The sequence below is a fragment of the Pelodiscus sinensis genome, chromosome 9, assembly GCF_049634645.1.
Source record: "Pelodiscus sinensis isolate JC-2024 chromosome 9, ASM4963464v1, whole genome shotgun sequence".
NCBI lineage: Eukaryota > Metazoa > Chordata > Testudines > Trionychidae > Pelodiscus > Pelodiscus sinensis.
The window spans coordinates 16649459-16664986 of record NC_134719.1 but is presented as its reverse complement, the minus strand read 5'-3'; the positions used below and the strand labels follow the sequence as shown (position 1 = coordinate 16664986).

The 15528-nt window shown below is 46.0% G+C and overlaps 1 protein-coding gene across 11 annotated transcripts in view; it reads left to right on the top strand.

Moving 5' to 3' along the window:
• The first annotated feature begins 1487 nt into the window (after nucleotides 1-1487).
• Nucleotides 1488-15528, top strand: part of DOCK7 (dedicator of cytokinesis 7) — a 164663-nt gene continuing 150622 nt past the window's right edge. For 2 of the 11 annotated variants that reach the window (XM_075936139.1, XM_075936135.1), the window contains exons 1-2: nucleotides 1504-1799; nucleotides 14079-14184. In XM_075936139.1, coding sequence (XP_075792254.1) covers nucleotides 1762-1799; nucleotides 14079-14184 — 144 coding nt within the window. In that variant the 5' untranslated portion in view covers nucleotides 1504-1761. Of the gene's footprint in view, nucleotides 1800-14078; nucleotides 14185-15528 lie in introns of all 11 variants that reach the window. The other 9 variants (XM_014575330.3, XM_075936138.1, XM_075936140.1 and 6 more) reach the window with 7 other exon arrangements.

The following is a 15528-nucleotide window of genomic DNA, read 5'->3' as shown; positions in this document are numbered from 1 at the left end:
TTGATGACCTCCTGAGGTCTCTTCCAAGCTCTATGATTGTCATAACCAAGACAGTCTCCTGGGATAGGCAGTTTTGCTAACTGCACTTGCATATCTAAAATTTGAGGGATGTAATGATAGAACTGTAGCAACATTTTGATTGTATGCAGAGGGAGCACAGGTCTCTCAGTCAATGTTTGTGCACAATCAGTACACACCTCACTGCATATGCCCTTGCTTTACATGTGTGTGACTTCAGTATGCTGATAGAAAAAAACCTACATGGATGAAAAGTAGCAAAATTTGGCAATTCTGCATGTGGGCAACTGTAAACAAAATCAGGAGGGGTAGCTCTGTTAGTCTGTAACTGCAAAAACAAGGAGTACTGTGGAATCTCAAAGCCTAACAGATTTATTTGGGCATTTGCTTTTGTGGGCCAAATCCCATTTTGTCACATGTATCTTTGTAACCAAATAAATCTGTCTGTCTTGGTGCCACAGGACTCCTCATTTTGCAAAGGGCAGGCCACCCGCAGAAGCCCCATCACTGACTTACAACCTAGCAGCCAGGCGGATGCCAGGCTGGCAACGTGGAACAGCCAACACAGGGCACACGCACATTGATTATGAAAACCAAAGTAAAACCTGAATTTCCACCTTGGGATTTTGGTTGCCACCAAGCTATTTAACCACCCCCTGTAGACAAGGCCTGAAAATAGACATCTGCCAAAGAGAGAGGCTCCCTGCCTTTTCACACAAGCCCTGCCAAAACAAAATACAGGACTATGTAGCACTTTAAAGACTAACAAGATGGTTTATTAGATGATGAGCTTTCGTGGGCCAGACCCACTTCCTCAGATCAAATAGCGGAAGAAAATACCATATATACCACATATACACAACCATATATACCATATATACCAAAGGATACAATTAAAAAAATGAACACATATGAAAAGGACAAATCAAATTTCAGAACAGAAGGGGAATGCGGGGGGGGGGGGGGAGAGAAGGTAAATGTCTGTGAGCTAATGATATTAGAGGTGATAACTGGGGAAGCTATCTTTGTAATGGGTAAGATAACTAGAGTCTTTGTTAAGACCCTGGCGTAAAGTGTCGAATTTTAGCATGAATAACAGTTCAGAGGATTCTCTTTCAAGTACAGTCTTAAAAGGCTTTTGAAGCAGGATGCAGGTAATTAAGTCGTTGAGACAATGTCCTTTCTGGTTGAAATGGCAAGAAACTGTTTTTTCTTTGTGATCCTGTCTAATGTCTGTTTTGTGGGCATTGATCCTTTGGCGAAGTGTCTGAGACGTTTGTCCAATGTACATAGCAGACGGACACTTTCTGGCCTGTCAGCAACGCGCCCGGCTCTCTGCTCCCCTGGATTGCAATGCAGTGCAGAAGCGTGTCGCTGCCCCCCTCCCTCTGCTGTCCCGCCCCGCAGGGCGCAGGGAGGGGCTCCCCGGGAAGACTTGGAGGTTTGGGGGCCTGGCGGGGCAGCTCTACCCTCCCGCGCCCTAAACTGTGACAATAACTCCCCAGGCAGCCCTCGCCCTCCGCCCGTACCGCACATCGGCGAAGAGCGGCGCCTCCTCCCTTTGGCCTGGCCGGGGTGGGAGGGGCTAGTCAGCGTGGAAGGGGCTCGGCTGGGGCCGGCAGATCGCAAGTGCGTGTCTCTCCGGAGCATTACGTCCCCCTTTCCCGGCTCCCGGGCAGCTCCAGGCTGAGCCGCGAGGAAGGCGAGAGAAGCGCTTCGCTTCCAGCCGGAGCAGCCGCAGCCATGGCCGAGCGCCGCGCCTTCGCCCAGAAGATCAGCAGGTAAAAGGGGGCCCGTGCAGAGCGCCGCGCGGGCGGGCGGGCGCAACATTGTAGCCTCCTGCGGGAGCAGCGCTGGGCCGGGAGCTGCGGTAGGGGCCTAGTTGGGGCAGGAGATGCCCCCCCCCCCGCTATCCCGCCCCCCTCCGGGTTGTGAATCAGCCCTGGGTGGGTCTGTGGGTGGACTAGTTCTGCTCCCCCCCCCCTCCAACGTTGCATTCTGTCCGGGCCTGGTCCCGATCTCGCGTGGGGGGCGTGAGCGGCCGGGATGTATCCTGCTCCGGTGCGTTGTGCAGAGGGCGCCTTGTTTACGTGCATTGGATGCTGCAGACACACTTCCCTTCGGCAGGCTGGCAAGGTTGCCGACGCCCCCCTGGCTCTCTGGGTCAGTGGGGTGGGTGGGGTGCAGCTCCCTGAGCCGCCACACTTCTGTAATATTTTCCTCCTGAGATTTTTGCTTTCCTTCTCCCCGCGTCCCCCAGCAGCGAGGATGATCCTTTCGGAAGAGAAGGCTGCAGACCCGCGTCGCTCCGGGGTCTGCCTTTAGCCACACAACAAAAGCAATTATGGGGTTGCTGGGGCGATGGTGTGTTTCCTCGTTCTGCCACAAAGGGGGTGGGGTGGCGGGAGGGAGATCCCCAGGCTGAGTGTTATTGTGTATTTATATATAACGTGAACATGCTGTCGCCTCCATTCAGGATTTCGTTAAAACTCTGTAAATTAAACACAGCTTGGGCAGGTTTTGGTGAGAGCAATCTGCCTTGTGCATTTCACCTCTGCTTTTGTGCCAGGTCACTCTGAAGTCTTGAAAGCTAGAGCTGTTCCATGTGTGCGATCTGGATATACTGGTAGGAGGCAGAGATTGTACTAGAAAATATTACTCAGATATTGTAACAAAGGGAATTACCACCCGAATATAATTCTTCCCCCGCTGGCCAAATCTATGCCATGCAGATTAATTTAGTGGAAGGTGCATAGGTCTGGAATCCCATGGAGTTCTAGCACCCAATTCAACACACACACCACGAGAAAGTCACTTAATCTCCAAATCAGTTCCTTCTCCCCCTCTATAAAATGGGAGGTACAACTCCCTTCCTCATAGGGATGTGAAAGTGTAACTGGGCTCATCGGTTAACCTTCATGGTAACACGCAGGCTCAGAGGCAGTAGCACAGGGAGGAGGGCAGGCGGGAGCCAGTGCACACTGGTAGCCAGCTTGTAAACTAGCTCCCTGTGTACACCAGCTCCTTGGTACTGCCTGTCCCCTCATCCCTGATGCTGCTGCCTCTGTGTTAGAGACAGCAGCTCAGTGGGACTGCGAGGGGGGAAGGTGGGAGCCAGTGTGCGCAGGGAGCTGGTTTAAAAGCTGGAACTGCACACACACCAGCTCCCCCACGTGTAACCGTGTAACTGCTGAATTTATTTTCAGTGGTTACTAGGGATGTGAACGACTAGTTGACTATCTGATAAGCAAATGCTTATTGGATAGTCGACATACTAGTCGCTTCCCCCCCCCCCCCCCGCTGCCTCTATCAGAAAGACAGGGGGAAAGAGGAGAGGGTGCTTCAAAGCAGCAGTGCTGTGTAGAGCCCGGGGTCAGTTGGGTTAGTCAGTTGGTCACTATTTAACATCCTTAATGGATAGGTCACTATTCTACACTGACAGTTTCTTAGAGCAAAACTAATATTAATACATATGACTGGATAATCCCTATGTCCAGTTCTTCTGGCAGAGCAGTATTTAGGAATTCTGAAGCCTTAAAAAAGTAACACTTTTTTACTTATACTAATATACAAATTGCTCCTCAATACATTACTGTTGTGGACTCCTAGAGTCTGAACTCTGGCCACAAGCAAACTGTTTGCATGTGTACATTCCTAGAGTTTTTCCCTGTGGCAGTCGGAAGCCTTCTCCTGTTTTAAGCTACATGCCATTGTTTGAAGTAGAATGTCCATGTTACATTTTCACACGTTGATATCCTGTTTGCCTTACTCATACAGATAGTCACAATGATCCAAGCTTAGACAGTAGTGGGTGTGTTCATGTAGCTATCACAAACTATGGGTAATAATAAAAAATAATATAATTTGTAAGATTACCTACCAGAATGTGTGCAGGATTCAAGGTTGGATTTTAGAGTAATTTTAAGAAAGAATATTCTGAGCGAGGAAGTGAACCGACTTTAGTTACTCTTTCTGAAATACCGTCCATGAAATTCTGTGCTTTTTCTACTCATCATAGTATTGATGCATTGTCTGTTCTTTCCCACAACTAATGTAGTCCATCTCAGAAGTGTATGCAGAATATTCATCACTTTTAGGTTATTGAACTTTTGAGCATGAGCAGCCATTTCTAGACTCTTGCAGCTGTTCCACATACTTCTACATATATCTATTATAACATGTCATTCTTACCAATGCAGTGCAACATTCTCTTACTGGAAGTGTTCACAAAGATGTAGAATTCTTGGTCTCAAATTGACTATTATGTAAGTATAGGTTAAACCTCTCTAGTCTGGCACACTCTGGTCCAGCAATATCCATGGTCCAGTATGATTTTAGTTAGCTGGATGTTCACTTATCATGGGTGTGGCCAAGTTTCCCATGGTCCCATAAAGTTTGTTTACAGTCACCAGTCCTGGCTCTCTATGTTCTGTGCTATCATTTAGCTCTGATTTACCCCTAAGTGTTTTCCAAGACCCTATTAAGTAGTGGAAGTGTTGGAAATGCTGTTAGACAATATTGATGTCTTGTGGTTTGGCAAATTCTCTGGTTCGGCACTGGTCATGTCCTGAGGGTGCTGGACTAGAGAGGTTCAACTGTATTATTTCTTCCTTGCCCTACCTAACAAGTCCTCGGTGTTGAGCTGACATTTCTGGCTGAGTGGGTGAGTTTATGCCAGGGGTCCGGTCTGCACTTAACTGCAATTTAACATCCGTACTACACACTTTATCTGGCTAATCATGTAGTTCACACATGACTGCTGGGCTTTTACTACATTTAAAATGCAGAGGCGGAGGGTCCCGGACCAGCGTAAGCCGGAACTACTCTGTCCTGCCTCTCGCTGAGTCTAGCACCCCCTGCTGCCAGAGCATCCCTTTTATATGAGCCAGCCCGGGCTGCTGAGAACAGGGGCTGCTTGGCAGCGGCAGCCTCTGTTCACGGGATGGGAGGTGAACAGCTCCTCACTGGGACCTGCGCAGACGGGTTGCTGCCAGTGCAGCCTCTGCCCATAGTGAGCCTCAGCCTGTTGTGGGCAGAAGCTTCTTTGCTGCAGACTCCCCTATCCCCTCCCCTCTGCTGCCTCTGATAGAGACAGTGGTGGGAGGGAGGCGACACCACAGAGACCGAGATTTTAAGCCAGCTCCTCCCTCTTCCCCCCAGCACCATCTCTTGTCCCCCTGCCGCCCTGCTGCCTCTCATACAGAGGCAGCAAGGCAGGGGCGGGAAGCAAGTAGTTGAGTAGTCGACTGCTCGCTAACATCCTTAGCATGTAGGTCAGTTAGGTATGTGATTTAAAAAAGCAAAAGGTATAATTCTGTCAGTACAAATTCTACTTTGGATGCAGTAACACTGATATGAAGGTACTTCTGTACTAGTTTAGTTACTTGCCTCCTCATATGGGAGCTATTTTGGTATAAAGCACCTTTGTACCAATACAGTTCTAGCCACGCTAAAGGGATTGTACCACACGGGCGATACCAGTAAAATAGCAACTTTTTAGTTGAGGCAAGGCCTTAGTACAGAGCTTCTCAAGCATATTGCTCTTGGAGGGACCATGAAGAGCTCAAAGCATGAAGCAACCTTCTTCAGGGGCTCAGCATTCTGTCTACCCATCTGGAGTCCTGGATTTTGACCCCTGCATGGTGACATGTTATGCTACTTATGCTCCTTCACTGATATTACATTTCCATCTATTCCACTCGGGGTCAATGTCTCATTTATATTGAAACCTGCTTTACACTTCAGGCAATATAAAGGGGCCTTAAAATCAGTAAATTTGCATTTAACCCACTTTAATGCTCCCTTATGCTGCCTGGATGGCATGTAAGTCTCTGGCCCCTGGTCTTCAGTCTACTTAAGTCCAGTAGAGATGAAGCCCAAATAATTAACGTGCAGAGATGGTCTGATCCTCCACCATTGAAACCAATATGAAAGCTCTCATTGGCTTCAGTGAGCACAAGACCAGCTACCAAATGCAGTGGGCATAGCAGTGTCTTCATCGCATGAAATAACTGTACAGTTGTTATCACAAATGCAGCAAACTAGAAGAGGCTTGGGTGTAAAGTACCCTTAGTGCAGTGTTTCTCAAACTGTGCTCCGTGGAGCCCCAGGGCTCCATGAGACATCTCCAGGGGCTCTGTGAGGTTGACACACTGGAAACATCGATAGGTACAACACATACAATCAGTGGACTGCTGGGGTCTGCATAGGTACAACACATACAATCAGTGGACCGCTGGGGCTCTGCATAAATTTGTATGCATGTAAAGGGCTCCGGAGCCCAAAAAGTTTGAGAACTGCTACCTTAGCGAAAGCGTCAGCAGTCCCTCTCCCCATCCTCAGTTCCCTAATCCCTAAAGATATACAGTAAGTATTGAGACTCCCCTTTTGCCTCTGTTTAACCTTTGTTTTTCAAGTGTGGTTGAGCATACAACATTATAGAGACCGTGCGGAATGACTCCCTAGTCAATGGAAGAAGGGCCAGGAGAACAGTCCGTTACTAAAAGCGGACCTCAAAACAAAAGACAAACCTTTCTGTGATTGCTTCCTTCTGGTGTAAGATATTTGGTGGCGAATCTTGATAAATTCATAGGGGGAACTCTTACAAGAATGTAATTTAGTACATCTCTCCCTACTGCAAGTCAGTGGTGAATGGTGAGACAGTTGTTTGCCTTTGTTAAAATCTATCTATTGGTTTAACTGTATTGGTAAAATTAGAACAAGATCATTTTCCTGCTGTGCTAACCAGTATAAACTCCTCATTTAGGTACCATCTTAATCAAGGCACGCTCCTATCGAGAACGATAGGAAAGATTCTCCCTCAAACTACATGACAAAATACTTGTATTCAAATATGAGCAAAAACTAAGCATGTTTTATGGAAAAGTGAAAGATGATGTATGTATGGGCTTCATAATGTTTAGCAGCCTGCTTCTAGTTAGAAGTGAGTAACACTAGCAAATAGACACATGATCAGAAACGAATTGTTAATGCCTCTCTAGGACAGCTACTCTGTTCCACTTACACTTTGGTAGTATGTGTGTCCCTGGTCATGCCAGTCAACCTCATGAATGCCTAGAACAGACAGAAAAAGAATCTTCTTTTTCCACCTCCTTCTGCTGTGAGAGGGAAGAGGATCTGCAGATCAGTTATAGTTCAGCTCCTCAGTAGTTGCTAAGGACCTGATATTTCGAATGTAAAAATCCCACACAACATTTTTGGGAGGGAAGATGGAGACAGTCTGAACTGATTCTTCATCATATATAAAGTGAATTCAGGTTTTTATTTTGTATGCAGCTCACTTTAAAAAATACTACTTTTGCTTTTCTTTATAAATGAACTCATTAGGGGCTTTTCCTCCTCCTTTGGCGTATTCTGTATTTTTGTGATATCACATATGTGCACAATAATTACCCAGTGAGGAATAAGATCAGAAAGAATGTTACTAGGAAAAAGTGTACTTTAAGGATAATCAGTCACGTGATCGTGTCTTGTGACAAAGTAGTGGAATATTTGTCTAAGAATTCCAGACACACTAAGTATGATGTTAGTGTCAGATGGTTATAGCACAACAAGTTCGTGATTTGTCATTCCAGTTAAAAGCCTTAACGTTGTTATGCATTTTATTTTGAACCACCATAAGAGTCTTTGAATCAGAGACTTGTCAGGAAAGCTTTTTTTCTGATTAGCCATGCAGTAATATAGTGTTTTTAGCTTACAGCATGTTCCTTTACTATTTTGTATTCCTGCTTGGGCCTCAGATGATAGGACTCTATTGAATTTATTGATCACCTGAGACACTTCAAATTTATGGCTTCTTCGGGTTTTTTTTCTATTAGTGTATGTCTATACTACACAGCTTTTAGCAACATGACTGTGTCAACACAGTTGCTAAAAGTCAGGCAGTGTAAACACTGTTTGTCAGCAGGGACAAAAAACTTCCACCCCCTGCAAGCTGGGTTTGCTTTGTGGGCAAGAGTGCTGGCAGAGCACTGTTTACACTAGCACTTGCCTTGGCAAAGCCTTTGTCATGGGGGTAGGGGGAGTTAAGAACCTGTGAATGACAAAAAGCTTTTTCCACTCAATTGCCAATATAGACAAAGCCTAAGACTGTGTCTACACTGGTAATCCAGCAACAAAGCTTTTGTCGTTCACAGGTGCTTAACCCCCCCTCCGCTCCAAAGACAAAACTTTGCTTTGGTAAGTGCTAAATTGCACAGTGCTCTCCTGCCAACAAAAGAAACACTGCTTCTGTGGAGGGGTGGAAGTTTTTTGTTGGCAAAAGTGTGTTTTACACTGCTTGACTTTTAACAATACTGCTGTATTTACATAGCCTGTAAAGCTGTGTAGTGTAGATGAAGTCTAAGGTGATGCGTATACTACCAAGTTTTGTTGACAAAACTTACGTGTAACTACTAAAAATTGCACACACCAGCTGCTGCCCAGAGCTGCTGCCTCTGTCTTTTAAGCTCCTGGCTCCCGCCCTAGTCCCAGGGAATCAACTGCCACCCTGTGCTGCAGGCTTTGATACAGAGCCTGCAGCACAGGGTGGCAGCTGGCTGCCAGGGAGCAGAAGCCTACGTGTAACCATTTACAGTAGCCGATAAGCCCAGGCTTATTGGTTAACCATGTACACAGTTATCCTATTACATCTCTAATGTTAACATCTAAAAGTTGACAAAACAAATATCACCAGAGGGTATTCACACTTGCCCCCTCTAATGACAGATCATTTCAATAGTGGGGGCACTATCATCAATCATGTGAGCGATGATGCACTGTGAGTATGTATCCAACAGTGCAGTGTTGTGGGAAGGCAGAATTGATCTCTGAACATCTTGGGATTCCCTCTAAATTCTTCCACAACATTCTTAGCTGCTGGGAGAGGCACCATGAGTATTTCTGAGCTCTGCATGCTGAGGAGTATCAAAGCAGCACAGCAATCTGTCCCTCTCCTCCTGCAGCAGCAGTCTGCTGGGCCACTGTGTTCTTACTGCAAGGCAGAACAGGAGCAGTCCAATGGTTCTTTGTTCCCCAAACAAAGCCACTCACTCAACTGTCAGATATTTCCCGGAGCTTTGAAAGGGGAGGGACTCATGCTTGCAGGACAGCAGAGAGCAAAACACTGAGCAGAGCCATCAGAGCAAGCATTGTGGGATCCTGGCAGAAGCCCGTTTTGTTGATAAACAGCAGAATTTACACTGGCTCTTTGTCGACGGTAAAGGGCGGGGTAAAGAAAAAGGTCTCTCAGAGGGGTAGAAGTTTATTGGCGTCAAAACTGGGTGTTTTCCCCCAATAGATGTTACATTGCAGTATGAATGCTCTCACTCTTTTGTGCCCAAACAGCAGTTTTTGGTGACAGAATGTGGTAGTGTAGATATACCCTTATTCATGTCACTTTTCTCTGTTATGAGAAGTTTGTATTCAACTTTGTTGAGCAGAAGACTTTAGCTAGGTCTTCATGCGGATAGTTAGAAGACTAGAATGATAGTAGGAAGCACCATCTCATATTAGTAGCAGCTTAAGTAGTATTCATAGGTTTCTATTTCCTACTCTTGGATCTTGGACAAGTACTCTGCCATTCCATTTGTCCCTCACATACTTCAGAAGAGGATGGAGACTTTATTTATGTTTATGAATTTTTTTGAAGATTCTGAATTGAAAAAAGCTACACAAATCAATTGTTAGTGATTGCAGCTACTGCTGAGCTCAAAATGTGTATGATATAACTCCAGAGAGTTTGTAGCATAACTTTTAGGTTATTAATGGTAGCAGCAGTTATTAGTCTAATGCAGATACCAAGAAGCCACAGTGGTCAGAAAGGAAGCTACAGGAGCGGATCTGCTCCACTTCTCCCAGATTAAATTGTTCCCGGTACAGTAGGACCTCAGAATTATGAACTGATTTATCAACCACATTCTTCATTTGGAGCTGAAAGTACACTATTAGTTAGCAACAGAGAGACTTCTGCCCAAAAGCAAATACAATATAAAACTGTGATAAATGTAAACTAACCCTCCTCCCCCCCCAAGGAAGACAGCATTTCCCCCCATATAGTAACATTTCAAAGCTGTATGACATCTGTGTTCAGTTGTAAATTTTTGAAAGAACAACCATAATGTTTAGATTATGAGGGATGTTATAATTCTTTTATTTAAAAAATCATGTTACTGCTAAAATTCTTAGTGGCTACATGATTACTCAGTGCTCCCCTTCCAGGGGTGGGCCGGCAGCAAGTGCACTCCTGGCCCCACTCCTGGGAACCCCCTGTCACCTACCACTGCTGCCTTTGTATCAGCTTCTGTTGACAAAGGCTGCTACCGCCCTGCATTGCTGCCTCTGTAACAGAGGCATAAGCACAGAGCGGCAGGCAGGAGCCAGTTTTTAAACTGGCTCCCCATATGGACCAATTCCCGTTTGCTGCCCTGCTCTGTTGCCTTCGTAACGCAGCCTGCTGATTATTCGAGTTTTAAATGCATAGCACACAGGGGAGGAGGTGTTGTGGTTAACCGGGACCATTAACCAATAAGCAATCACTTATTGGTTAACCTGTTAACAGCTACTTTGTTGACATCCCTAGTTTAGATCTGAGTTAGAAACATTTCAGTTCTGAACAACCTCCATTCCTGAGGTGTTTTTAACTCGGAGGTTCTACTGTCATTTGTTTAGGAAAGAAGCTAAACTTGAGTGAAATAGAAAGGAAATATGGGTTTGAAAGAACAATCAATGCTCCCTTCTTTTATTATGTTTATCTGTTCTCTCACCTTCCATGCAGTCTTGTACTGCACTGAATTGCCGTACCTAGCCAAGATGTTGGTAGCATTACTTAAATTGTCGTAGCTGCACCTATGCAACCCCCTGGAGGAGCCAGGCAGAACCACAGTCGTAGTGTAGCTGGCCCTGCTTGAAATGGCGACAAATTGCCATTTTTTGTCCTCCTACCACTGCACAAATGCCCCAGTGCCCCAGTCATTGTCATGTAAATGCTGAACCCAGAAAGGATAGGAGAACCAAGAACTACATTGGAATAGAATGGGCCATTTGTTACTTGATGGATTCAAGTTTAAAGAAGCCGCCATACAGCGGCAGACATCAACTGTGGCTTCACGGGTGGAGATGTATTTGCTCCTCAGGCTAAACTTTCCATCTAGCAACAATATTTAGATGTATAAATCTGAGGAAAATCTTGAATACTGTGTACCGATGTGGTCTCCTCACCTCAGAAAAGATATTTTGGCCTTGGAAAGGGTTCAGAAAAGGGCAACTAAAATGATTAGGGGTTTGGAATGGGTCCCATATGAGGAGAGGTTAAAGCGACTGGGACTTTTCAGTTTAGAAAAGAGGAGACTGAGGGGGGATATGATAGAGGTCTATAAAATCATGAGTGGTGTGGAGAGGGCAGATAAAGAAAAGTTATTTATTAGTTCCCTAAATAGAAGAACTAGAGGACACCAAATGAAATTAATGAGTAGCAGGTTTAAAACTAATAAAAGAAAGTTCTTCTTCACACAGCATGTAGTCAACCTGTGAACTCCTTGCCAGAGGAGGCTGTGAAGGCTAGGACTATAATAGAGTTTAAAGAGAAGCTAGATAATTTCATTGGGGTTAGGTCCATAAAAGGCTATTAGCCAGGGGATAAAATGGTGTCCTGGGCCTCTGTCTGTCAGAGGCTGGAGAGGGATGGCAGGAGACAAATCGCTTGATCGTTGTCTTCGGTCCACCCTCTCTGGGGCACCTGGTGCTGGCCACTGTCGGTAGACAGGATACTGGGCTAGATGGACCTTTGGTCTGACCCAGTACGGCCGTTCTTATGTTCTTATGTAAAATCCCTCTCCTCCCTCCCATTGCATTCCAAGTCCTAGATAACTGTAACCTCTAGTCTTTCATACCAGCCATGCAATGAAGAACTCTGTTCTGCGTTGCCTGAGGAATTCCACAAACATCAACAAGTAAGGGATCAGGTTTAAAGCAACAACTGCAACATAAGGCCAATGTTTAAGTTTCTCATTAGCTATAAATGCACAATGTTTTCCATGAGTGAGACTCATTTTAGTACATGCCAAACTTTTCTATTAATATGGACAGCCCAGAAGATAGGGGGAAAAAACCAATTCAAGGAAAAGAGTAAGCTGCCTGTCAGTACCCAGCAGGAACTGGCGCTTCTAGAAGTAAAAACAAAGCCTCCTGTGGTAAAGTCAAATATAAAGCGAATGACTTCTTGCAGCCAGAATGAATAAAAGCAGTTTTCTGTAGTCCAAGTTATTTTTAAGGCAAAATAGTGTTTCCTCTAATCTTACCCCCGTTCTCTGGACCGAGGAAACATCTGCTCTCCACACTAGATCTGGTTGTTCTAACCTTTTCTTTTTATAGATTTTCCTCCCTCCTCGATATCAATGTCTTCCCCCTGCTGTCAGTCCCATTGCCTACCGCCATTGTTGACTTCCTTGGCAGTCCCAACAATAAGAGCATGTTGTCAAGTCCCTGTTCAGAAAGGTTTTAACTTGCTTTCCAGCACATGGATTCTAGGCCCATCATACCATATGGTACCTAAGAGTTATTTCAGAGCTAGTTCAATTATCCATGACTTTTCTGATTTACACCACAGAACCAGCCGGGATTTGAAAAAATATTGGAAGGTGTTTGGGGTAGACATGTAAAATCCAGTGTAATTGGTTAATCGTTAAAACTTTACGTTTAACTGGCTAACCGACTAAAGTGGAGGCCGGCAAAGGAGAGCCACTCCAGCCAACTGGGCAGGGAGCTGCTCCAGCTCCCACTGGTTAACTGGAATTGATATGTATCACCGGTTAAGGGTGATGCTTACTGGTTAACTGGTTGACCTTTCACATCCCTAGTTTGGGGGTTGACTTGAAGCTGGCCATTGCCTTCACCTATGGGATGGGCTCCTGAGAAAAGGTATTGAAAACAACAGGGTCACATTCTTTTGGCAAAACCTTTTTTCAACAATTTTTTTTTCTTTTGGACAAAGTTTCAAAATTTGAAATGCTTCAACCTTTGCTTATCTATGTTTTTCCGAATGTTGCCTCTGCAAATAAAGCTGCCTTCTGTTTGCATGTGAGCCTGTGGTGAGAGACAGGAGGTTTGTCAGGGAATTTACAAAATCAGAAGGTATGCATGTCGGACTTGATTCACTTTTCAGGCATAGATGGCCAGGATTTACATTCCCCTGTGCTCAAGAGGGAAGCAGTGGCAATAGTGAGAGTCACCTATTGCGGAGAGCATGCGGCAGTGTAACCCAGCGAGTCAGTGTATGGTGCATTTCTTTTTCTGTGCTTCAGCCGCAGACAGTGGCTGTAAGCTGGGCAATTGTATGGCCGCTCAGAAGAGATACAAATGCTGCCCAGCTGATTAGCAGAGTGCCCACAGCTAGGTTTTTTGTTTCATACACATGCCTCAGTGTACATGGAAAAAATGTATTCCGCACATGGATGGAAAAGATTAGAGGCACAGCACATATGGGCCTGTTTCAGCCTCCAGCTACAGAGAAATCACAGCAGCACTTTTGCTGCCCTTACCTGAGATTTCGACAAGCTTGAGAGAAACCGCTTTAAACATTGGCTAGGGTTCAGTCAGTGCATTTCCAGGTCTCACCTCCTCAGCTATCCCAACCCACTTTCTAGGCATTCCAGGGGCCAGAGTGTGTTGGACTTTAGCCAAGAAGTCTCTTCCAAACTGTAACCATCAAGGTGAAAGAGGAGTCATGGCACGCATACACACAGGATTTAGGAATGAGAGCGTGAGTGCGTACCAGAGCAGGTTTGTAACTGGGATCTAAACTACCGTGGGGTGCCGAGAGTGCTGCAGAAGGTCTTTCTGCAGAGGAAAGAAGGAGCTTGCCAGGGACAAGTTCAGCCAGTTGGATGCCCGTTTTCTTATGGTTGGAAATGCACCACATAAGAGGAAAATGTTTGTATTTGGGTTAAGAATCCAGATTTTTGCCTGGCAGTAGATTCACTGGTCAGTGATATCCTACAGCAGAACAACCTATGTGACGTTTTGCCCTGATTTACAAAAGTTAAATTGTTCCTCTCTTGTTTCAGAACTGTGGCAGCGGAAGTGAGGAAGCAGATCTCGGGGCAGTATGGCGGGTCTCCCCAACTTCTCAAAAATCTTAACATTGGAGGCAGTGTCTCCCACCATACAACTGTAAGTACAGCTTTTTCTGCAGTATACATTCAGTGCCACAGTGAAGAAGCAGCATGTTATTTTGATTGCAAATCAAGAAAAATATTACTCTTATATAAATGATAACAATTTACGGAATTCACTGACAGTGAAAAACATGGAGGCAGATACTTTACTACTGGCAGCCCTTCCTCAGCTCGCTGGCTTCCATGAGTCCCTTTTTAGGCATCTAATTCTCCCCATACAGTGCATGGGGAGCCTGGTTGCTTCATTCAGTGATGTGAATACCATGTTAATTGAGCCCTGAAAGCTGCTTCTGAGACATGGGGCCAGATTCTTCCCCCCCAAATTCCTTCCATTTTTCATGACTCAGGCAGTTTAAAAGACTGACTGTGACCCGAACTGGCCAGCTGAGAATTCCTTTGGCGTGGAACTCTCAGCAGGCATAAAGCAGCACAGTCAGCTTCTATGCCAACTCCACCCCAGCACTGCAGCACAGAGTGCAGGAAGGGAATGGGAGAGGCAATTAAACTGGAATTTTGGGCAGGGGCACCTAGGGCTTGTAGGATGGATTTGGCCTTTGATTTGCCTAGAAACAGCCCGGGGCTTGGCCTCTCTCCCCTCCACAGTGGAGAGCTGGCGCTGGCACTCCAGTTACATGGGGGGATACTGCGGCTGGCTCCCCACTGCAAGGGCAAGGGGCAGGACCAAATCTGGCTTGGGGGCTTTGCCTGGCAAGGAGTAGGAAAAGGCTCAGCTTGCTACAGGGAAGGGTTCCTGGCAGGCAACACTCTCCGTTGCTCCCATTGGCCGAATCACAGCCAATGGGAATGGTGGTGGAGGGGGGTGTCTGCACAAAGCACTTTCCTGCCCCAGAGAGCTGCCGCAGGTAGGTGCCCCGATCCATCGCCCCCACCTGGCCACATCGCGCACTCTAGACCCAGACCCCAGACTTCCCCTGCTCCTGCCCCCTCCTGCCCAGACCTCACATGTGGCCCCCAACTGAGAAGCAGGAAAAGAAAAAAAAAGCACTCCCCTGACTCCCGTTAAGATCCACCCCAGAGCCTAGGAGGAGCACCACAAAATCTAATAGTCCCAGTTCCCCTAGACTCTAGGGGTATGTCTAGACTGCATCCCTCTGTCGGCAGAGGGATGCAGATTAGGCAGGTCGACATTGCAAATGAGGCAGGGATTTAACTATCCCATGCCTCATTTGCATAAAAATGTCCGCCGCGTTCTGCCAACTGAGCACTTTGTCGGCAAAAAGAGGCAGTCTAGAAGGGGATCTGTCGAGAAAGAAAGCCTTTTTCGACAGATCCCTTATGCCTCCTGCAAGGAGGTTTACAGGATTTGTGAAAAGGTTTT